Source organism: Onychostruthus taczanowskii, unplaced genomic scaffold (genome assembly GCF_017590055.1).
Source record: "Onychostruthus taczanowskii isolate IOZ18803 unplaced genomic scaffold, ASM1759005v1 scaffold18, whole genome shotgun sequence".
Classification (NCBI taxonomy): Eukaryota; Metazoa; Chordata; class Aves; order Passeriformes; family Passeridae; genus Onychostruthus; species Onychostruthus taczanowskii.
The window spans coordinates 1870281-1895330 of NW_024499017.1; the positions used below are offsets into that span (position 1 = coordinate 1870281).

The 25050-nt window shown below is 40.1% G+C and overlaps 1 protein-coding gene across 4 annotated transcripts in view; it reads left to right on the top strand.

The window, feature by feature from the left end:
* ADCY7 (adenylate cyclase 7) overlaps positions 1-25050 on the top strand; it is a 59337-nt gene that overhangs the window by 10164 nt on the left and 24123 nt on the right. For 3 of the 4 annotated variants that reach the window (XM_041400835.1, XM_041400837.1, XM_041400838.1), the window contains exons 2-8: positions 7509-7661; positions 15912-16447; positions 17712-17912; positions 19976-20137; positions 20906-21055; positions 23291-23439; positions 23760-23871. In XM_041400835.1, the coding sequence (XP_041256769.1) occupies positions 16277-16447; positions 17712-17912; positions 19976-20137; positions 20906-21055; positions 23291-23439; positions 23760-23871 (945 nt within the window). In that variant the 5' untranslated portion in view covers positions 7509-7661; positions 15912-16276. The remainder of the gene's footprint in view (positions 1-7508; positions 7662-15911; positions 16448-17711; positions 17913-19975; positions 20138-20905; positions 21056-23290; positions 23440-23759; positions 23872-25050) is intronic. The other variant, XM_041400836.1, reaches the window with a different exon arrangement.

A 25050-nucleotide genomic window follows, 5' to 3' on the forward strand; every position in this document is an offset into this window, starting at 1 on the left:
CAAACTGGGAGAATCACTCAAGGGCTCAGAGAGGAGCCAAGAGCTGCTCCCTGGCTGCAGGGGGGAGCCCCACTGGTGTCTGGTCTGGCTCTGGGGAGGTCACTCGTGCACGGCCCTGTCAGCCTCCCCTGGGAACCACAGTTTGTGCTAACGTCCAGATTCATCTCAGCCAAAGGAGGAAACGTTAAAGGAAATTGATAAAATCTAACACCACTTAGAAAAATTGATGTATTACTTACTACATTTACTGCCATGAATACATTTTTTTACAAAATCTTAAGGGGTTTTTTTGTTGTGGCTGATTTAAGTCCCTGCTTTATGTTCACACTACAGATTTGTTTCCAGCCATGATGTTGATAAAGTGGACATCTAGTGTTCATAGTACACGTAAAATCTCTCTTATATGTAGTTTGTTTGATGAGCAGCTTTGATTTCACTTTATTTTACTTCTTTTGTCATCCTGTCTAGGAAATCAGGATTTCATAAGTCAGTGGTGTGGGTGGAGAGTTCAGTGAGTGTTGGTTTCCATGTTCAACATATTTAGACACTAGCTAGTGTCTAAATATAAAAACTTGTCTTAATGCTTTTTTAGTTTGTGCTTGACGTCTGCAGCTGACAGTGTACAGTATGTTTCCTAATGGGACACTTTTTTCTTGTACCCCACTGGTTTTCTTTGAACGGCACTTGAACTTTTGCACATTTCTTGCAGATCTGCTGTCTCTCCCACGCACCTTTTTTTGAACTCCACCTGAAGCTGGGAGCTTGTGTGAAAGACATAGAAAGCCTTTTTCTATGCTTGTCACTGAACACTTTCAGTGTCTTTTTGTAAAAATGCTAAGTTTTGACTGTTTGCTTATAATTAATTCCAACTTATTTTATCATGTAGGGTTTTGTTGTGCTTATATATGCTCATAGGTATATTAAGCAATTAGACAGTGATGAAATTATTGGTGTAGTCCAATGTATACGTGCCTGAATAGAGTAACTGCTAACAGTCACTTTAAGGAGTGGATTTAAACAAAAATACCTACCAGACACTTTCACTTACATTTTATTCCTTCTCTTCCTTGTTTTAGGCCTGTATGCTTAGGCTTAGCATGGTGATCAAGTAGTAGAAGTTTGAGTAAACCATTGTTTTATGATTTAAATGAATGTTACAGCATTTTTATGTTAGTGTGTAATACATAGAGTACCTAGAAATGTAGATTTGCCTGTTTCAGGCACAGGTAAGGTCACTGAAGGGTTGCATATAGCTCATGATTTTCCTTACCCTGAAATACTTGGACGTTGGTTCCTGGATGAAGTGGGCTGACTCAGTGATAAATATGAATATGGGGTTTGTCATATTGTGCATTATATTGTATTTTAGTGGTTTCTGCTTCATTTGTTGAAATTAATTTAAAACCAACAAAAATAAATCAAGTGGTAGTGTGTGGGGTATGGATTTGTAAATATTTGCAGATTGTGTTACATCAGCAACACTAAAAATGTAAATGTTTGGCTTTTTATTTCTCACTGTGAGCTCATATGTCTTTTGAGGCTGGTAATCAAATGCAAAAAGTACTTGGTTTGGAGATTAGCCTCTGGAAGGTGTGCAAGATAAACGTATTAGGAGCTGCAAATTGGTCACAAATGATTGATATATTTTCTGTTCGTGTGCTTAACTCCCTTCTGTCTAAAAGAGTGAGCTAAACTTTTGGAATTGTTCTTTTTATCTTTGAAGTCCCTTAATTCTTCCTCCCCTATTTCCTGCTCTCGAGTACAGATCCTTTTGGTGTATATCTTGCCATGCAAAAATTGTAAGTTGGAAGGGAAGAGCATACTTTTCTTTTCTCTGCGTGAAATGACTGGATTTTTAGGTAGCAAACTTGAAGTGTGTTTACTGGTGGAAAACATAAACCTGGCAGTCAAAAGATGTGAGTAGTGCTCCCAGGGTGATTCTAGCAAGTCTGATTTATTTCTGGCTTTTTCATTCTGTGAAATGTTGATAGAAATAAGAGTACATGAGGTCTTATTTACTCATCTTGGAAGCTCCCAGACAAAAGTGGAAAGTGTTCTGGACATTAACAGTAATTTGGCTGCTGGAAGTTGCCCAAAGTACTGGCAGTGTGTTCTTGCTCTTACTGAAAAAATAAAGTAGCAGCTCTTCTTTCTTTCATAAGTGTATTTGTGTTTGGATCCTGCTCAGCAGCCTATTGTGAAAGTCATCACTTCTAATAGCACCGTGCCCCAGGGACCTCCACAGGGCATTGACAGGCTCAGCACTGACTCAGAGCCCAAGTTGTTGACACTGCTCATCTAGAAAAATGATGCAATTACAACTCTCCTCCCTGCTCTGGGAAAGCATCTTGGATCTCCTCATTCAGTTTGCAGAGGTGGGGTGAGCCAATCTGACTGGAGTGAGTCTTCCCTGCTTGCATATATTTATCTTGCCTGTTTTTTACAGTCTTGAATATTTCCTTCAGGTCACAGACTGTGCATAACTGAACTGTTAATGGCTTTTGTCATGTGTTAAAATAGAGAATTTCAGACCACCCTGACTACTTGCTTGGTGCCAAAGGCATCAAGAGGTCTGTTTTCCCCTGAGGAGCCGATCTCTTCTGTTCCTGGCTCTTGCCTGGCATCTCTCTGGGCTGTTCCTCATCTTGGGGCACATGTGGGAGCACAGTTCGTCCCTCTGACTTAGGTTAAGGAGCACATTCCTGCTGTCACCTCGATGTTCTGCCTCTGCTCTGCAGCCAACTGCTCTCAGCTGTGCTGGCTGAGCTGCCCTCGAAGCTGCTGCACACCATCACTGATCTTGGCTGCCTCTTGGGCAGAAAGGAACAAAACCTAGGAGACACAAATGGTTATTTTTGTGTTGATCTGTCGTCCTAGAAACAGTAACTGCACATATGAAAGAATGGTGTGGCAACAAGCTAGGAATAAGTGGTGGTGGGGTAGGGGAGGAGAAACTCATTGAGCAAATATTACTGTAGACACCCCTGTTGTGGAACCAGAGCCAGGATCTGTGGGTATATTTTTTAAAATGAACAGCAAAACTTCCTGTTTCTGTTCATTAAACTGACTTAAACTCTGTGTGTAGGGAGGAGGGTGGTTTGTGAATAAGTGTGAAGACGTTTGCAGCAGAGCACAGCCCAGACACCTCCCCTGTGGTGCCAGGTCTGCTGCTCGGCCAGGTACGGAGCTGTGCCTCGGCAGTCAGCAGTGTCAGCTTCAGCTGTACCTCAGAACCAGTGCTGGTGTTTCAGCCATGTGAAGGCAACGAAAGGAACCTCGTGATTCCGTCCCCTGTTGTGTCACACCATTGCTCAGAGGCGCTGATTCCATTTGCTGCTGAAAAACCGGCGTTAAGAGATCCCCCCCGAGTTTCTGTAAGTGAATTTACAGCACTGGTTGCTGTGTTGTTTTTTAACCACCATGTCTGTCAGTGGGAGCTGCAGCACGGCATTCTGCTGTCCTTAACATTATGCATTCTCATCTAATTATATATTTATTTTTGAAAATATAATGCTATTACACAATAACTTAATTAATATTTTATGTGATATTTAAAGCCCAGCATTGTGCTTCCTGCCGCAGCTGAACAGACATTCTCCTCCAGGAATTATATGTTTCTGGAAGTATGAGAATAAAGTCCAGCAAATATTTAAGTGCCAGCAAAGATGTTTGCTGTAATAAATTGTTGTAGTCCAAAATTATCTGTATCTTATAAGCTTGCGACTACTGTATTCCTAAAATGTCTTGTAAGTATTAATTTATTTTTTCTGGGTGGATATTGGTATTAGGTCAGCTCCTTTAGGAGAGAAGAAAGGGGATACCACACACTTGAAGTTTGTCAGCAGAAAATCCATAGGAGGGAGGAAATAAATGAACTTGAGTTCTTTTCTTTAAACAAATTAGTTGTCCTCTCACACAGGGGCTAAGGGCTTCGGAAGGTTTTGAGAATTTGTATGTTCACAAGATGGAATATGGGATTACAAGGGAGAAAAATAGCTCTGGAATTTGTGTTTTAACTACAGGATGTGGTTATTGAAATCATGTTCTTGTGCTTTTGGCAATAGTTGACTCTCAGGCCTGCTCTTAAATTGTGCTGAACAACTTCAGTGACAGAAGTAATCAGAATTTTGAGCAGCTGACACTAATTAAATGGGTGATTTGTGCTTCTACAGGAGCTCCCTGATCTACCAGGGAAGAATTGACCAGTGACCTCTCAGCTTTGGCTGCTCTTCCCAGATCTGCTCCTGAGGTGCTTCATAGCATGGGTTTTGGTTGAGCACTTTCCTTGTGTGTAAGTGCTGCCTTTCTCCTTGGGGCTCTGTGCAGAATGTGAGCTCTCTGAATCATGGTTATCTCTAAGAAACTACCAGCAGGCTATGGCTTATGTCCATTAGTAGTTTGTATTTTGTTGGGCCATAGTATTTATGAAAATTTGTTTTTTCCTTCCTCACCATCTGAAGATGAACTAGGGATGGATGAGTTGTGTAGTTCAATTACATTTTCATTGAAAGATATTGCTTTTTCTTAGTTTTGAAAGGTTACTTCCTAGATTGTAATTTCTCAATTTTTGGCACTTTTAAGAAAATCTCATTATGCCATTTGAACTGATGGTGAATATTTGATGTTGCATTATTAGTTTGGTACATTTTCTGTCTCCTTTGGTTGATTTAAGTCTCCCTAGCATTAATCAAGGACTGTACTTGTTGCATACACAACTGTTGTTGTGTACTTCTTTGCACTCTAATACTCCAAACTTCAAACAAAGGACACATCTGGAAAATAATAAGGGTGTTACAAAGTAACTAAGTTACCTTTTTTGAATACTGTGAAGTTTTGGGGTTTTTTTTCACTTTTGACTTGTTTGAGCTTGATAAAGTTCAGATAGTCAAAAAACAAAAAAAACCCACACTACCAAAACACGGTAAAGCAAATCTGTGCTGCAGGTGCAGCATTGATCCAGCAGCTCAGTGCCACACAAAGAACAATTTGGTATGTGTGAAAAGCAACTGCTGCTGTAGCAGCAAGGTGCAGGGCTCATAATGTAACTGGTTAAATGTTCTTCAGTCAAAATGAAAGCTCCCCACAAACTGTTGCTAGGGAAATAGGCGCCTGTGGTGAGTGTTGAATGCAGAGAGGCTTGTCTGTCTTGCAGATCAAAAATTGGCTCCAAGTACTTTGTGTATCACTTTACTGCCGGAAACTTGCTGCTTATCAGCAGACTGCTCTCTGTGCCTCTGAGGAACTTCAGCTACAAATACAGAGAGAACCTTTTTCTTTTTTAACTCTCTTCCCTTTACATTTTGATGTGAAGTATTTCTTCTGTGCATTATCTTTGTTTATAAAGTCTGTATAGGACAGGAAAATCCCCCAGAACCTGATCCTGAAGACACTTCTAGGGAGCAGCAACTTTATCCCTCTGTATCTAAAAGGAATATTGCATATAACTGTTGATCAGGGACTCTGGACAAAATAATGTTTTAGGCATAACTTTTAAAAATAAAAAGAAAAGTTAAAGTCAGTGAAATTTTGTCAGCGTGGTATAGACTTTACATTAATTCTCTAAATCGCATTGTAATTCTGTTAGGTGTGTTGTAAGTATGAATTACAACTAAGCACCTTCATAAACATGGGGTGATTTTTAAAAACTGTCACAGTTTATTTTTCTAAAAGGCAATGTGATATTTCTGGGATGCTCTAACTATTCAGCATCCTCCTCATGTGCTGCTCTCCAGATGACACTGGTCCATTTCAAAGGAACATGAGGCATCTCTCGTGATTATCAGACACTCACCCTTAGCACTGGATACGTGACACAGTGAAAGTAAAGCAGCAGCTTAGTTAGGCATTCCAAATTGTACATGTAGCAGGTTTAACAAAGTCTTGTTTTTATCTGCTTTTATGCATGCACAGACACAGCAGATTCATATCTGCCCTTTCAGATGAACTCTCTGAGATATCTTGTGGCTTTTCTTCTCATCTCTCTCCAAGGTTCCCAAAAGCCTTTGTCAGGGTTTTGACCGTTTACATAACAATCTTTTCCATCTTTCACCCAACTTTTATGAATGCTGATGCATGTAGGGCTTGGCTAGATACAGCTAATTCCTGGCCAAAATCTAATGGAAATGGCCACAGCTGTCCCAGGACTTAGGTATGAGCTGGACATTTAACCCACTGTGACAGAGTGGAGTGCCTATTTTGTAGTTTGTATATTTTAGCAAAAAGTTATCAGAAAATGGCAGTAGATTTACTTCAGTTCTTGTTGTGATAGAATACTTTGCATCTACTCTGATTTTGTGCCAGATTATTTGGCAGTTTCCTTTGCCTTCTGCTTTCCAGAGTGGGTCCCTGGGGACAGAGCTTTGGGGTGGGCAGTGAAGTAGATGCTGATACTGTTTCTTCCCAGCACAGCTATTGAAGTTGGTCAGGCTCCTCAGTGCCATCTTAATTCTGATTTCCTGCTCTGGGTCTCTCTTTGGGTTGTTGTTTCAACATTTCTGTGTAACCATTTACTGCTCTTCTTGGTTCGTGCCCCTGGTGAGTGTGCACTGGATTCCAACAAGCAACAGTGAGGAGCCAGGGCTCCTGCCAGTGCCTGGTACTGTGCTGAGGTGCTGAACTTTTTTGGCATCTTCTCACATTGGAAGAGCTGTTCCCAGAATGTGTATGAAGAGGATAAAGCAGGAAGAGAGTGAGACAAAGCTAGGAGCTGTTGTGTGATATGAATTCCCCTAGCTGGTGCACTGTGCTCAAGGGTGATACCTAGCCATGTCTTGTCATCTGCCTAACTGGAGACACAATTTTCTGTTCGCAGCATCCCAGGAATATGCACTTTTGCCCTTTGGTACTCCAAGACAAGCAAACTCAGTGTCAGAATCTCTTCATTTCCACACTAGCAGTAGGCAAGTCTTTATCCAGAGTTACAAGGTCCAGGGAATGAATGTTTTGTTGGTGTGCTTTTAGGGGTTTTTTCCAGCTGTTTTCTGGCCATGTTGTCATATGTGGTGACCTGCAATATTTTAAGTTGTTCTGAATTATGTAGTTTTTAATTTAAGTTACTCTTCATGGAGTGTTTTTATTTTTTAAATTGCTGATATTTGGTCTTATGTGTAACATAACTTACTGGAAAAGTAGGGCTTTCATTATCTATGATGCTGTGAAAGTTAGTAAAACATTCTTATCCTATTTTTAGCAGAGTTCCCTTTGCTGTCATGCAGGCCTTGCTTGAAAAATGTTAGGATCACTTAGATAATGACAATGCCTCTCATCAGTCTTGAGCCTTTTTCTCAGGCATTTCCAGCTATGATTGTTTCAGTCAGGTTCTATCCACGCTGCAGCATGTAACAATACAGTTAAATACTTATTCTTCTACTGATAGTCTGAGTAAAGGTTCCTAAAATGTATGATGGAGATGGAGTAGATTTTTCTTCCTTGAACTATGAGGGGAAGAAATAAAGCATTGTTAATGCCTACAGTGGTCCTTGGAGTAAAGATTCCCTGTCTTGTTGCAGGTTCCTGTGTGTGGTACATCAAAAGATCTAGAGTGAAGGATTTAACCTGAGTAGGCTGCACTCACTCTCCTGTAGGAATTTCAAAATGAAGGAAGAGACCATGGTGGAGTGGAGAAATATGGATTTTGCCAATGAATCCTGTGGCCTGTAATGGTAAGCAAACAACCAGCATGTGTTTTTTATCAGTGGTCCCAGTAAATAATAGCCTGGAGTAATCTGCTGCACACAGCTCAGCACTGCAGTGCAGGGGAAAATGCTTCTCGGTGCTGCTGAGGTGGGTGAACACCCAGCCCTGGGGGCTGGCTGGGCACTGAGCACTGCAACCTTCACTCTGTGTCAGTGATGCCTCAGTTTGGAAGGTTCTTCTGTAAACCCCATGCTCCGAGGCACTGACTGCAGGCTGTTTTGAGAAGTGACTTTTGCCACATCCTGAAGATTTTCTGTGTCCATGGTATTATTTCAAGATTGGAATTAACTAGTTCTGCTTTAATACTTGTTAGCTGGCTTTAGTATCAGCAAATCCAAAGGACAAAGTTGCTTCAGGAGAATTTAATTTAAAAGTATCTGCTTTGTTTTAGCTGTGCCAGGTGAGATAGCCCCGTTTCCCCTGGTGAGTCAGTGCTTTGCATGGTGCAGGTTTCCAGTGGCCTGTTGGCATTGGGAATGGTTTGGCAGGGCTGGCTGTCAAATAAACCTTTGGAAATGGCAAGATGAAAGATAAGATGAAACAAGAGGGTGATAGTGATTAGATCTGTGTTCAGACATTTTAGTATCTTAGCAGGCAATCAAAACTTAGTGTGAATACAAAATTCCATGAGACATGTTGGTTGTCACTGGAAAGCTCTCGCTGCTTCTCAAGGTTCCCTCTGTGTGACCCAGAGCAGCTTACCAGGTCCTTGTGCATGTTCGGCTCCTGTGGCTCTCTGTCTGGATCAATGAAAAATATGTATACAACTCCTAACAAATTTTTAGTGTGTTGCTATCAACTCAGGCTGAAAATATAAGATTCCTGAGGTTTTCAGTCCTTTATTATTGTTTTATTTCAGAATTACTCCACAAAGGACCTTTCTGAAACCAGGTACTGCATTTTGGAAAACTTTTAAAAAATAATTGTGAGTGTTTGACAGCTTTGAGTCCTGAGGTAGGGTATGACTGGAATCAATGCTTCCATCAGAAATGTCTGTCTCTTTGGTGGTGTTTTTAGTATTTAACCTCCAAGGGAGGGAACTTCCTTATTGCAAGTGTTACTTTTAGTTTTTTTGGCTGTGAAGTACGGATGTGGTGGTGTAACAAATGTTGCATGGTTAGTCTGGGAACGTTAAAATTCTCCTGTAATGAATAGCATAGAAAAATAACTTTTTTAAAGCAGGTATTTGGTAGGACTTAGTCTTGAAGTACTAGTCATTAAATAAGGGGGATTGGATTTAATCTGTCTCCTTAGCTTCCCCCTTCTTCCTTAAACAGTATGAAGTCTTCCCTTTAGTAAAGTGAATTTTATACATTAACAAAAATATCTGTGCTGCAGTGCACTGCTCCAGGTACTGAGGCACAGTCACATTCTTTCTGTGTCCATCTCTCAGCCTAGGGCTGAGTTTTACTTCCAAAGTGAGATTGCTTAGGGAAGAGCTGAGTAAGCAGAAATTCAGCTAGAAACAACCATACTTTACAAAAACATTTAAAAACAATAGTTGGATCTGTAAAAATTTGATGCTGGGACAAAGAAAAATCAAGGAAAGCAAAGTTGTTGTTGTTATCAATGCATTGTTTGAATTTCAGATGCCAGGTTGTATTTCTGTTCATTCAGTGGGGTGGGAATACTGTAGGTAGGAGAGAGAGGAGCCTCCTTCCCTGTTGTACTGGTTTTAGATAGACCCGACTGAAATGGGAAGTGATTTCTTATCTTACTCAGGGCAGGTGTTATCTTTTTCCTGCCTTCTCCCTGCCATATTGTGATTGCACCTGCTCTATGCAAATACACAATTTACCCTAGATGTGGCAAGAGCCATTTCTGTGTTGAACTGTACATTCCCCTTAAATAACTTTGTGGGACAGGAAAAAAAAAAAATGAAAGCAATGTGTGATGCCCATTACACTCTTGTTTACAGTGATTTTTAAAAATATTTTGTAATTTTTTACTTTTTGCACATCTGTTATATCTAGTGATAGAAGAGTCCAGTTACACCCTGGTAGTCTGACTCTGCCACATCTCTGCTTCTTGACTGCTTTACTGAAATAGATTAGCTGAGGCATATTCAAAATTTTGCAATACATATGACAGAGAATTCATTCTAGGTATAATTAATTATATTGAGCTTAGAAACCGTGTCAGCCTGATCTGTTTGTTCGCTATTTATTGTAATTATGTGGCTTAAATGAGATAATGGCTAAAAAAAAAAAAGACTGTTCAAGCACACCTTTTTTGAATTTTTTGTTTTATTGCTGATTTCAGAAAGGCTCAGTATTAGCTACTGTGATGTATTTTTTTTTTCTTTAAAAACAGATCCTCTGAAAATGTCAGGAGTTTTACTTTCTGTGAAAATCAGGGATATTCTTGTAGAAATTATTGGGGCTTAGACACACAGAGGTTCTGTCCCTGTCTTAGCTGAAAATACTTTTTGGCATGGTGTTGAAGTTTAATGTTCTGTGTTTCAGGGTTTTTCTGCAGTTTATATAGCTCAATATTACAGGTTTCAGTAATGGCACAAGCACTCTGCTTTTGATATAACTAAACTGAAATTACTCAGTGAAAAGCTATTCTGGCTTCTGAGGACACTGTTCAAAGACATGAATTTTAAATAGGTCTGAAAACTGAGTGTAAGGGGAATATTGACTTTTGCAGTGGCAAGTTCAATTTTAGATCAGCTGAAGTCAAAAAGCCTATCTGTAAGATGTGACAGGGGGTCGGGAAGTCAAGAAATAATCACACACCTTGGTTTTGAAAGATGCAAAGCACAGCTCAATTCCCTTCTGGTGTGATGTGTCTTTTTACACCCTGGAGTTTGCTGCTTATGAAAACCAGTATTATAAAAGGGCTGCTTCCTCCCCCGCCCTGCTGAGCCAGACCCAGCACTTAATTATAAGGCTTAATAGATTTGTTGGCTGAACCATTATGTGTTTTCACAATAAAAAGTACCTTAGAACAGTAGTAAACTCTCCTGTGTAGTTAAGTTGCAGCAGTCTGGTTATATGGACTTTTCTTTCTTTTTTACTGACTTAGTTTGTGAGCTTGTCTTAAATTACCAACAGGTTTTCTGAACCATATTCTGTCACCATTTTCTGTCCTACCTCAATCGGTAGCACAGAGATTTCAAAGCACGTCCTGTAATGATAGGGGTATTTAAACATGAGCAACAAGCAGCCTCCCCCTGCCCCCAGCTTTAGCAGTGGTATTCTTCATATTCTTTTCCTTAGGCTGTGGACCTGTGAGAAGTGATGAGTCAGTTTAAGAGCTCACTGCTGTGCTTGCTTTCCTACTTGTGGTTTGCTTTTCCTTTCCAAACCCCGGGCCAGCTGTGGAGCTCATCTGTACCTCTGCTACCTGCTGCACTGCCCCACCCTGACAGGGAAGTGACCTGCCAAATGTGGCTTTCCGTGCTGTATTTGGTGAGTGGGCTCTGCAGAGAGCCCAGCAGGAGCTTGGGGCAGTGCCTGGTGCAGGATGGGGGCTCTGGGGGGGGAGACCTCCTCCTTTGGCTGGCCAGAGCTGGCTGTCCGTGCGCATGAAACCACAGCCTCTGTTATTTCACATCTTCCACTTGTACAAGAGACTGAAAAACTGTCTCCAAATTAAACAACTCGTTACTTATCCCTACTTTAAATAGCATTGGAGAACAAACATTATGGAAGAAGCAATCTGCTGAAATAGGAATGTGAGTTAATAAGTTCAGTTTCACTGCTTTCTTTGCAGCACATTTAGCACTATCATTGCTGTGGCTTTCAAAGTTCAAGGGCAAATCCTAAGAGATGTAGTGTCACTGATTGCTCTGATATGTCATGGGGTATTTTTTTTAAATGACAGACTTTTTGTATTGATTTGGCTATTTAATGTAAATGTAGTTCTGAGTGCTGATGTGTTGAAGTGGGTATGCTCACTTTTTGTGAGAAAATAGAAGGTGAATATAAGTAAGTGGTTTTTCTTCTGTATTGCAGAAGAAGCTTTTCAACAATTAAAAGTAACTGAGGAAGGTGAAATTTCACATGAAAACTCCAAAATATGTATAAAAAAGTTTGCCTTTGTAAAGAAACTCACTGCTAGCAGACAGATCATTAAAAACACACCTGTTCTCCACTCAGTACTTTTGTATGGGTAGTAGAAGCTAAGGTGGCTGCAGACTAGCATTTGAAAGCAAAGTCTAAAAGGAAGAAGTGTTGTCTTTAACATGAATGGTATTTCCTGTGGTGTATGTTTGGATTGCTAAAGTTCATTTCCTAGACTGAACTAGTGGTGAAGTCCACTAGACTGGAGATTATTTTTGCTTGAGATTCATAATTCATCCACTAATCTCCTTCAATTATTCTATTGCATGTTTATAGATTCCTGATTCTTTTTTAGTATCTGCTAATGGGTAATTACAGTCAGCAATCATTCTTGTAATGGAAATTGCTAAAGTAATTTCAGAAACACTGTTGTTATTTGTGTGAAACAAAAGATGGAATGGAAGTCAAAACTGTACTTTGTCTGGTGCTGTAGTAGTTCAAGATGAAAAAAGTGGTTCTGCTTGCTTTTACAACAGACGTTATTGAGAGGAATAAGGAAATTTATATTGATTCATTTGGTTCATGCTATTAGGGTTTGTTTTAATATTTCAGACACTGCTCTTGGTAATCAGCTCTAGGTGATCAAGTCTTGAGTTCTTGGCAAACGAACAACAAAGAGAAAAAATACTTTATAAATTATCCAGGGGGTGACTGTGACTGTGTTTGCTTGTGAATATATCAGGAACTTTGAAACTAAAACCAGAACTCCAGCATTCTTGGATTCTGTTTGGAAGGGCTTTTACTTGGTCAGGAGCTGCTGTGAATAATTCTCCCGAGAGAGGGAATAGGATGTGATCACTGGCTGTCTGTCCATCCTGGTGTGTGTGTGAGAGGGGGTGGGCAGGAGGGTGCAGAGAGTGAAAGAAGCCATCCCAAGAGCTGTTCTGTTTGTTATCAGTCTGATTTCTGTCTGATTCTTTCTGTTGCTCCACCATGCAATGCTGGGGGGAGACTGCTCTTTGTGCTCCAGAGAGCTCCCTGGGATGTGATTTGTGCTCTGCTCTCTCTGTGTCTTGGGTCATCTCCCCTTTTTCCCTCCCCCATCTTCCCTCACACTGCTCCATGCAGACAATTTCTGGGGAGGAAGGGGCTGAAATGACCCCATGCAACAACACTCTTGGGCTGGTGTGTGTTTCTTTAAAACACTTGGGCTCTACAGGCTCTGTACAGGCCATAGCTATTCTGCAGCTGTTGAGTCTTCAGAAAATGTGTGTGTCTTCAGCCAGGTCTTCAGAAAATGTGGTGGATTGACACAAAGCCTGGTGAGCAATTTTAACTAGCTTGGGAGAAAAAAACAGCTTCAGTCCAAGCCTGGTAGGATAATCAAATAATAATTGCTTTTATATTTTTTGTGACAAATTCTATTATGTGTCAGTAGGAGACTGGAGAGTTTAGCAGTGCTTGAAAATTCCTGTCTAAGGGGAGGAAAGCATAGAGCAATACCTAGATTTGTGGGAGATAGAAATGTTATCCTTTTGCTTGCAGTTGAAAGGTGGCTGTGCTTTCGTCAGCTCTTGCCTAGTTCTGGTGCTGAATCTGAGCACATCCTTGTTCCCACTGAAACACAGTAGATTTGAAAGGTAATAGGTGTTTTGGTTCATGTTCTGAAAGATATTCTGTTGTCCAGTTTTTTTATACCTCTCACATGTCCAGTGTTCTTACATATTCACTGGGCAAAAATTCTTCATGTTTATTGGCTTGCAAATGGCTATGGAGCTCACACAGATGTGACTAAATCACATTAGTGTGTTTGGTGGCTGCTCCTGTAAGCTCCCAGTGCAGTTTCTAACCCACACTGCTGGGGTTGCTTCTTATATATCCTGGCCTGGGTGACAATTCCTTTTTTTTTCATCCAAACACAAAAGAAATGAGGCTTTTTCGTGACAAGCTGCTGATCAGAGCTCTGTGGCTTTAGAGCAACAGCCCAGATCGAGTCCTCATTTGGCTCAGTGTGTTTGCCACTGGGGCTTCTGGGAGTGTTCTTTGGTTTTTGTGGCCTGCTGCTCTTTCAGGGTTACACCTCTCTTGGTGTGTCATAACAAAAAATCTTCAAGGAACAATGACCAAAAAGAGTAAAAGTGATGCTGTGGTGCACAGTGCTCACATGATCCTTAAATGTATAAACAGGAGCATGTTGAGTTGATCTTTTTTCCAGTGTGTGATACCACCCATGATAGAATCTTTTTCTCTCTCTCAACTCTACCTTCTACGTTTCCAGAAGGTTGTGGGAAAAAATTCAAAGGAGGAAAGACACAGAAAATAGGGACTGTTAAGAAGGGAGGTGGTAGTGGCAGTGGGACATGGGATGGAAATTGAAACTAATTCAGAGTTAATTGTTCACCTCGAAGTAACATTTATGTGTGCATTATGGATTCTTGGTAAATCAATAAAGTACTGTTGGGGAGTTTCTTTGCCTAGTAGAGTTCTGAGAGGAAAATTGTATGACCCAGGGGTCATTCGTAATTACTTGCAGTGCATATCTACAAAGATCACCCAGGAAGAAACAAATCAATGAGATATCAATCTCTTTTTAATTAAAATGGGTTAGGCTATTGAAAAGACATGTCTCTTCAATCTGATGTCCTGTAAAACTCTTCAATAATATTCAGAGAGAGTTCCAAGCTGACACTGCACCCATTTTTCATTTTTTGAGCATCAGATAACTGAACCACAGCCACAAAGTATAATCCTGTAGAATAGACAGTTCTTGGTACTGTTTTTTCATTGACATAGTCAGAAGTTACAGAAAGCAAGCTGTGAAGAAATTTTTCCTGGATTTTAATATTAAGTAGCCCAAGACAGGATAGTTTGTTCCACATAATTATGAATGTATTGCTGCTTTGCAATTATTAGTTATTTTTTGAAAATGGATGCTGCTAATTGGAAAAATAAAGTTCCCTCTCAAAATACATAGTCAGTTTATTCTGAGTATTACCAAATAAGAGTGATACTGTATGGGTTTTTTTGTGATTAATTCAAGTTTGTGGGGTACTCAGGAAAGAAGTTTTAGTTTCTCATTTTGCAAAAGTACATTTTTTTTTTTTTTGTTCCATTCTCACTGTTGATATATCTGGTTTTGCTTGCTTGATCATTAATAATGGGATAGGATGTTAGTGTTTGGCTCTATTTACCAGAGGCAGAATTGCTCACTATGGTTTCTGAAACTTTTTCCTGCTTTTAGTGTGAAAGCAGTCTGAATGTGTGTGTGCAGTTAAGCATTTGGGCTTTGAAAGCAACTGGCTGGAATTTGGCTTTTCTGGGGGAAAAAAAGAAGTGGGGTTTAGTGGGTTATTTCTCCCTGGAGCAGTGGCCTTGGGCACCATGGTGATGGCAGTCAAGTGGCAAAGAAGCTGTGGTCCTGTTATCAAGTTTTAATAAGACTTACAAAATCCTGTTTTTCATGCTTCCCTCCATCACATCCCTGTGCTTCTTTCTCGTGGCTCTTGGCACTGAATGAACTATATTAATGAACCTATTTGAAAAACACAGGTCATTAGAAATAAACAATACAGTTTATTCCTTAGTGTTCATTGCTAGCAGAACACATGTATTGCCTTGGAAACAGTATTACTTAAAGTGGAATGAAATGTACAGAACTACATGCTAAGTATCTTTAACAAAAAAAAAAGTTTAATGCATTTTGGCTTGGACAGCTGCATTCTCTTCTCATTTTTCTATGCCTTAATTAAAGTGTGAAATTAATAAAAGAGGATTTCTTAATTTTTAAGATGCATGTTTTGAGAAAGAATGCCATGTGTACTGTGATTGAAGATTATATATACACACACACACAGATGCACGGAACTTCCAAAGAGTTGTGAGCATTCAGTTACACAACACACTCCCAGGAACTGTGTCATTTTCTCAGAAGGAAAAGCCCCTTGTAGTACACTGTATATGGAAATGTTTGAGCTGCCAGAGCCAGGAGAGCAGAGCAGCCCTTGGTGAGCGCTGCCGGGCACCGCTGCCCACGCACGGAGCTCCTGGGCTCCCACCCACCAGCAGCACGCAGCTCTTGCTCACTGCTCACAGCATGCAGGTAGAAAGTTCAAGGAAAGTTTAAGGAATCAACTGTTTTTATTCTCTCCCCCCTGGGGAACACTGTGTATGATTAACTATGAATTTACTAATCCTGTCTCTCTGCAGGATTCATCCCAGGAAGTGAGATTCTAGCTTATGGAAAGGAGTTTGAGACTTGCAAAGTAATAATTAAAAAAACCTCATGCCAAAAACACCTGTCCGCACCAACGCAAGTTGATCTGGAGCTTCATGCTTAGTGCTGATGATGAATTGCCTGTGGTTTTGGGGAGGCTAATTCTTGCTTTTGATGGCATTGGAAATCTGAAGTTGATGCTCATGAGAAGTAAAATCAGGGAACGTGGATTACTCTGTGTGCCTGAAGATCACAGAGGCAGCAGCAAAACGACAGAACTTCTCTTTGAAGCAGTGGTTTCAGCTGTGTCATTGTGTGCACTGGGAACTGAGAGAAATAGCAGCCAGCCTGGGAGAAGATGCCAGCTAAAGGGAAATACTTCTTCAATGAGAGCGATGACGGCCGGATATCAGACCCGCTCTACGAGAAGTACCGCTACACCAGCCAGCAGCATCCCCTCCTGCTGCTGCTGCTCTTCATTGCCATCCTCCTCTGGACTACTCTAATCATAATCTTCTTTGTTACTGCTGTGAGTAAACTCCTTTTGTGTGTGTTCAGTGTTTGCAGGGAGGATAAGGAGTTGTTCTGACAGCGCACTAAACCTTTTTGGCTATGTAATATTTTGAGCAACATGATGTCAAAGTTGCAGTGCTGAAAGATATCAAGTAAATGTGCATGTATGACTGTGTATGTTTTTGAAAGGATGGGAAGAGAGGAGAGATTGTCAGGCACCTGCACAATTACTATAACAATTGTTTTTCCTTTCTATACATTATGAACAAATCCTGATCTGTATTGAATGCTAGCTATGATAGTAAGTACTGAAAGGGCCAAGGAAGAAACAAGAAGCACGGTTAAAATGTCCTGCATTTCTCATATTATGGTGACTTGCTCATTTTTCATCAGGTTATTCCTGAGGTGATTTTTTTCTTAAGAGATTAGTAGACGTTAATTTCCTTTTTTTTATCTTTTTCTTTTTTTCGTTAGTGAAAACACAACAGGAACCTCCCAGTACAGTGGGTGATTGGTGGAATCAAAATTTAGTTAGCAAAGAGCAGAGATCCTATAGGCATAGAAAAGATGCAGCTTAAAGATTTTTGTTATGTAGTGTAATTTGATTTTCTGTAAAGAAATTTGGTGTTTTACAAGCCCAGCTGGCAGCTGGTAAGGAAGGGAGTTGATTTAAAGATAGTGTATAAAGGTAGCAAAGTAGCTATTATAATCCTTCATTGCCTTTTAACTGTGCTTTCCAAACACTGTGCTTCATGATAAAGGGTCTTCAAGTCCCTCTTTAGCAGCAAATCAAATGTTACCAATTGCACTTCTATTCCTTTTACCTTTTATTTCTTAGGAAGGGGAAAAAAGTAGCAATATTACTTCTAACAATTTGTCTTCTGTGAAACTTAGAGCACTGTTACTCCTCTTTAGCAAAGTTTGAGCTCTAAATCAATTTCTTTGGGTACATTTGCATTAGAGATACAGTGTAGTTAGAACTTAGTGGTTTGGGGTTTACCTTTTAAGCTAGTTTGGAAAATAATAATGGAGGAACTGGGGTAGAATGAGTATCTATAATAGTATTTATTATATTAGCTCTGTATGTGGGAATATCAGAAAGTGTTCATGCTGCCACAGCTAGTCTACTTAAAAACCCAGCTTAATTTATTTCAGAGGTATCCATGCTGTTCCCAGGGCTGTACAGATGCATCTTTCACTTTCCTGAAGGGACATTTGCACCACCCGTAACCCTGTTTTGCCTTTGCGGGAAGCTCATTCCCTTCGTTTTGCCCTTGCAGGAAGCTCGTTCCCACCTTGCCTTCGTGGTGGCGGTGTGCGCGGCGCTGGCCGCGTTTGCTGTCATGTACCTGCTGCTGTGCATGGAGTCCCTGTTCCGCAGGTGGCTGGCGCTCTTTGGGGCCGTGGCTTGGCTCTGCTTCCTCACTGTGGGCTACGTTTCCCTTTTTGAAGCAGGAGGTGATTATCAGCTGTGGGAACAGGTGTGTATGCTCTGTTCATGCAGGTACCCGCCTAGGGCTGGTGGTCAGCTGTGGATGTCTTTGTGTGCTTCAGTCTTTCAGAATGTTGTAGCTGCTTAATGACTCTTCTGAGATTTAGGTTAACTTTTGAAAACTGGCTTCACTGATTTGTTGCAGTAAGTTTTAGTTGGTATTCTGGATTATAGTGAAAATACATTTCAGTGAAAAAATTGGATAATTGTGTAAACCTATGTGGGAATTGCATCTTTAAGTTGTAATTGAATTGGATTTTTACATAGGATTTTTACCAAATCTTAATTACTATGAATTAATCTCTCTTTTCTTTTGTTCTTAATAATACTTGCTTTGTTAATTTATTTGGGTCAAAAAGGTGTTCAAGAAATGTATAAAGGACGCCAGAGCTGGGTGTGCCCTAGGGAGCAGGTTTTTAAGTCAGTGGGAGAGGTGAAGTGAACAATAAGGATTAATGACACATCCTGGCATTGCTGGGTGTGGCTACACTTCGTTTCTTGCTATCTCTGATCAGAAGATGGGTGATTTCATGGAGCCAAAAATATCATAATTTGTAGGAAACTCCTCCTAAGATCTCATAATGCAAGCAGAAGAGTTTTAATTAAATAAAAAATACTTTTTATCTTGTTTTAGGAACTCTGCCCCTTCCCTTTATTTGAATAAAGAAAGATATAAATTATCAGTTAAACAACCAAAATCTCATTTGCATTATGGCCTGGATCCAGCACTGTACATTTAGAGTTGCTGCTCAGTATTTTTTAGCCTGAGGAAGTGCCTATTCCCTTAGAAACACCCCCCAGATGTATTGTTGTTCTTAACCATAAATGCAAATATGTAACAACGTAAGATTTGGTTTTGCTGCTTTCAGTGCTGCAAGGCAATGTGGTGTCATCATGTGGTAATAATTCATTCATATCGATTTTAAGTCTAAAATATAAGGATGTGCTGCTCTGAAAGTGAATAGATTTATTTCATACTTTCACCTTAATTTATGAATTTATCACTAATTAAAGCTACTGTTTAAATGCAGGTATGGCCTTTGCTTGTCCATCCTTTGTGCTTATAAAACTGTCACACAACATTCAGAACATTGTGAGATGGGGGCTGAAAATAAGGCAGAAAAAATGTTTTTACTTCACCTAAAGCAGTGAGATATACATGGAAAAATATTTTCATTGAATGAAAACTTTTATTTACCTGTTTGTCTGATTATTGCTGTCTCAGTCAAACTGTCTATTCTGGGAATATATTGAAGGGCAGACTGGACCTTGAGACTTCCTCGAAGGAAACTCTTGTCTGGAATGGCACAATTTAGTTGCTGTGATGAGATGGAGCTGAGCCAGGAATGCTGCAATATATTCCTCTGATCAGGGCTGTTAGTTTCCCTATATATATACATATAAGCTGACAATTTCCATCTATATATAAGCTGACAATTGTAACAAGTCTATAAATATGAATTTAAGTTTTACAAACCTTCCCACTGATCTGTAGCAGTTCAGTTCTGCATTTTATAATATGTGTGCAGCTAAATGTGTGGTTAGTGGTAATAAAGGTTATTCTCCTGTGGGAGGACCAGGAAGTATTGGTTGGATTTTTGGTTTTTATCAAGTACGAAGCAAACATACACATGTGACTGGGTGATGTTAAAATTAGAAAAATATCTTCCAACAGGTGAGAAATCTGATTCTGTTCAGTATTGCTGGCCTTGCAACACACTGTTCCTGATGTGTGGGTACAAAGTGCACCCAAAGTGCATCTCTAGCTGAAAAGGATAAATTCAGGATAAAGGGCAAGGACAAGTGAAAAAATTATAGGTGATATGTCACATTAGCCCATCTTGTCTATGAACCTGTAGCTGTTATTCCCTCAAAACTCTTAGAACTACCACTGTTCTTATGGTTTTAACTGTTAATTTTGAAACATCAGTATCTAATTGTTCAGCCTGAAATTGAGTAAGAATCCTACTGCTTTGCTCCTGTTTCTGTAGTGATTTTTGCATTTACCTAATAACACGTATGTTTGATTATTTTTTATTTTTCTTTCCAAAGGTGCCATTCTTTCTGTTCATAATCTTCACAGTTTATACCATGCTACCCTTTGGGATGAGAGGTGCTGTCATAATTAGTGTTGTTTCTGCTCTCTCCCATATTGTTGTTTTAACTGTGGTAAGTGTGACTTCTCAAGGAAATAAGGAACCCATTCCATTCCAGGTAAGGAAATAACTTGGTTACATAATGAAATACTCTAGTCAAGATACCCTTTGCTTTTGGCATAACTATTCCATTAAGAAAAGTTTCATTGATGTTTCAAGTTTGTGGATTAGGAGCTTTGGCCCAAAACCCCTTGGTCTCTTTTTAAAATTGCAAATTTTTAGATCTGTAGGGCAATTTTGTTTTTCTGACCTAAGTGGAAAAAGCAGGGTTCTTTAAATTAATTTTTAAACTAAGCTGTTAAAAATATGCCTAGCTTAGTCACAGTCACTCTTCCCAACCTGTGTCCTTCAGGTGGGTCTACCTGCCTTCATCAGGCACTGCCCACAGGGTGGATCAAAAGGGCCCAGGCTGCCCTGGGCTGTCAGAGGGGCTGGGAGTGCAGCTGGGAGTCCAGGGCTCCCAGCCCTCATTAACAGGGTGTGTTCACAGCAGCACCCCGGCTCAGTCCGCGCAGGCGTGTGCCAGGCTCCACACAGCTGCTGGTGCAGGAGTTTGTGCACTGGTTTGCCACAAACCAAACACTGGTGCCTGCAAATAAATGTTGAATGATAGCATAGCGTTTTCTGTTTCATTATTGTGACTGTGAAAGTCAGATGGTGTCTGCCAGGTCCATCCTGGGTAATAGCAACAATGATTTGTTATGGGATGGGGTAAGAGGAAATGAGACATGGTCTGGGATTTACTGCGTTTTATGGGACTAATATGTGTGTTAGTGAAGTATCAATGATTGCCCTGCAGTAGGTAAATATTTTTCTTCTTGTGCAGCTCCTTGCCAATGCTGTAATTTTCCTTTGTGGCAACTTCATGGGTGCATTTCACAAACGCCAAATGCAGGTTGCTTCGTGGGATTTGTACAGATACACCTTAAAGTGCATTCAGGTCCGAATGAAACTGAAGATTGAGAAGAGGCAGCAAGTGAGTGAGCTACTTCTTGTTACAAATTGCTTGTTTTCATTGCCAAAGTCTGCATGAATTCATAAGGTTGGTGACTAATCCATGTTGAAAAGCTTGGTCCAGTCTTTGAGATACCCTCCTAGTGTCAAAAATAAAAGTTGTGCCATTTGTAACAAAAGGAGGAAGTTAAAGGGAGGAAGCTGCTTTCTGGGGCTTGTCTACATGAAAATCATAGTATTTGTAACAGGAATGTAATTGCCAGTAATTTTTAGTTCCTTTTTTCCTAGAATAAACTGTTCCTGAGACTGACCTAAGATAACTTAAGAGAACATACCCTTAATGCCCTGAAATTTCTTGTAAGGTAATTTTAGCAGTCAGTTTTATAGTTCTCTTGGTCACATTTTTTTACATTGAATTCTAAGGTATTATTTGTTCTTGTATTTTATTGTCTCACCAACTGTTTTTCCTTTGCTAGAAGGAGAAAATTGGATGTGAAGGGAAAAAAAAATGTAATAGATTAAAATATTTATTTTCATAAACTCCAGTGGTATTCAAATAACAAACAAGCATGGATTTCTTACTGAGGAAGGTTTGTAGAGAGATGCCAGAGCTGAAACTGGGGCACCTTTCCAGGTATAAATAGGGTTAAGAAGTGCTCTACAAGGCTGATGTGTATTGTGTTCTCTGCCCACTAGTTATTAGATAAAAAAGAAGGGGCTGAAAAGTGACTGACCTGATCAAACTGGGAAGAAGAAAATGCCACACTGCTAGTGCAGTCTGTTCTCTGATGCTAATCTTGTGAGATGAGATGACAAATCTGCATGAGAGCCCTGCCAGAATTTCCCCACGCAGCTGCCAGGGAAGCCTCTGATCTCCTTACGCAGGCAGTGTGCTCCCATTTCCTGGGCAGTGTGCTCACTTCCATGGATGTTCAGGATTTTGGTTTGGGGATTGTTTTTTTTTTTAATGGTTGCTTGTTTGAAGTGTAAATGTGCTTAAGTCTATGGAGGGTTTTCTTTTCATCCATGTTGCAATTTGTCAGGTAATTCTGAGTATCCTTTCTGCCTCCCACTTCTCTGTGAAAAAGATGTGAGAGCTGCATTTCAGGGTTCCTCGCTGCTTCCTTGAAACCTGCATGATGTGTCAGCCTCCCAAAGGCCCTGTTACATTCCCTGGGATTCGGCTTCAGTTTAAGTTCTTTCCCAGGGATGACTCTCCTAGTACCAAAACAGTAGGTGAGGCATGGGAGGTGTTTCTAGTTCTGGGATCAGTCTCAAGTTAAACTGCAGCCCACACCTTGCACAGAGGAGTACTTGGTGCTCAAGGACTGTCTCTTCCCACTGTGATCCCATGGTATCTCTTCCCTGGCAGCTCGCCACTTCCTGCACATGGCTGCGTTGGGTAGCCAGGGAAAGGGGACAAGGACTTGGTCCCAGGGGACAGCATTTAGTGTTTGACTTGGCTGCACAACGTGTTAATCTTGCTGTTGATGTTGTCTGAAAAAGTTCCTGCTTGTAGCTGCTCCACACAACATTTCCTCTTCCATCTCTGCAGTGGGAGAGCCCTTCCTCACTCAAAATATTTTTTGTCATCCTCTTCTGCCCAGCAACTTACCAGGGTCTTCTTTGAAGAATGGGCTTTTGAGTGAGAGCAGTGTAAAACGGTGCCCTGAATAGTCAAACAATGGGAGTGGGTTTGGAGAAGCCTGTTTGTCTTTCTCGTTCAGCTGAACAGGCTTCATTTCAGTGGCATTGCTTCAGGTTAGCTGTAGCAGCACGCAGCTGACACTTTTGTATCTGTTGCTGCTTTTCCAGTATTTGAGAATTTGCAAATATTTTTAATACTGAACAGATTGTTAGGTACAAAACATAAGCTTTTACAGAAGCTCTATCAGACAGTGCCAACATAACACTGACATCAGGGGACAAAATAAAATGCAATTTATCCAGAAAATGTAGTACTGAATACTGACATTTTTTGTGTATGTTTGTTTCACGGTTACAATGGAATGTCACACCTAGGCCACAAGGAACAAAAGAAAAAATATGCAACATTACTGTGAAATCAATAATTTGGAGAACAGCAATGTAAAATTGTTTTCTGGAAAACCTGACGTGCATGACTCAAAAACTGTTTGAATAAAGGAATTTTTGTTTTGGTTTTTTTTTTATGCCTTCTTACAGTCAGTAGAATTCTGCTGTTTCAGACTTACTGTGTTAATAATTTTGCACAATTATTCCTCCCCCCACTTTTTAGGAAAATTTGCTTTTATCCATCCTGCCTGCTCATATCTCTATGGAAATGAAGCTGGCAATCATTGAGCGACTGAAGGAAACTAATGATAACAGGCAGATGCATGACAATAACTTCCACAGCCTATATGTAAAAAGGCATCAAAATGTTAGGTAAGTGGAAGCCCTAGAAATAATTGTATTGTTATACACTTCCGATTCTTATCAATACATATGGTCTGGTGAAATTAAAATTTGAAGGCAAACTTTGAGGCTGAAGTGAGCTTCTTTCCTGCTATGGGAAGATAACGTGTGTTGCACTGGTGTGCTCTCTTTTAAATCAGGGGAGATACTTGAACCTTTTTTGTTGGAGTTCTTTCCCAAAGAGGAGAGAGGTGTTTTCTGTTAAAAGCATTTCAATAGTTATGCTGACTGTGGAATTGATGTATCTTCATATTTCACTTTCTTTGCTTTTTCCTTTCGCTCTTGTCTAGCATTCTTTATGCAGACATCGTAGGATTCACTCGCCTTGCCAGTGACTGCTCTCCTAAGGAACTTGTAGTGATGCTGAATGAACTCTTTGGAAAGTTTGATCAGATTGCAAAGGTGGGTTTACAGTTTGTGCTGTAGGATAAAGGCCTTTGGAAAAAGTTTTTTGCACAACAGGATAGCGGGGTGTTAGCCCTCAAGTCAGGAAGGCAAGACTGCTTTTGCTTTAAAGCTAACTGGCAAAATAACATTAAAACAAAATGTAAATCAAAAATGGGAAATATTGCAGGTTGCTACTGTAATTCCAGTTCTTGGGTGTGAAGGTTTATCTGTATCATTTAGGAAATTGTCTGATGGTGGTAAGTGATTGCAGCAGGGCTGTGGGAGGTTTTGTGTACAAACTCCACCGAGGAGCTTTGCTGTGTTCAGCTCGAAGGTTTGACTCCACAAATGGAGAACTCTCAGACACATTTAAATTCAGAGGCATCAGGCAAAGAGTTCTTTAGCTGAGGAGTGAACTAAAGAAAGCTTCCTGTTACTAATGGCTACTTACACAAAAGTGTAAAACTGGGGAGTAACTGTTTAAAATGGTCCCTATTAAGGCATACCCTCAATACTGACCCCTCAGCCTGGCAGGAATTGTCACCACTTCCAGGTGCTGCTTGAGGTTCATTTTTTGCAGCAGTAATCACGAACTCGGATTTTTATTTCTCACATTACAGGGGCTGTATCACCTACATGTTTGTGTGTTGTGTTTGTGAAATCCTAAAAATTTGTCAGAAAAAGTTGGAAACTCTAAAATCATAATGTAGCAGAGGAGTGAAATTGCTGTAATTAAACCCTTGTGGATATCATTGAATAAATTCTTAAATATACCACTGATTAAAACCTGACTAAGATGCTAAAAATATTTTTGACTACATGGCATTGAAATATCGTAGTTTCATGGCATGACTAATTTTTGCATTTATCTGAATTCAGTTGTTAAGTGTTTAGGAACTGACAAATAAGTTATACTATATCTATTGCAATTGTATTGTTGTGAAGCAGCTATAAAGACAGAGTAAGTTATGTCATCTTAATTGCCAAATGGCAAAATTTATTTTAATGGTGAAGTAGAAGCTGATGCTAAACACATTTGGTAAGGTTTTGTAACTGTTTTGCAGATACAAAAATAGGAAAATCTAGATCTTGAGTGATGCGTTTTAATTTCTCACTTATGTAAATTGCACTGAAATGTCTGGATTAGTGAGTCAAGGTCTTTTGCAACTCTGTGGTTGAGCTGTGAGAAGAGGT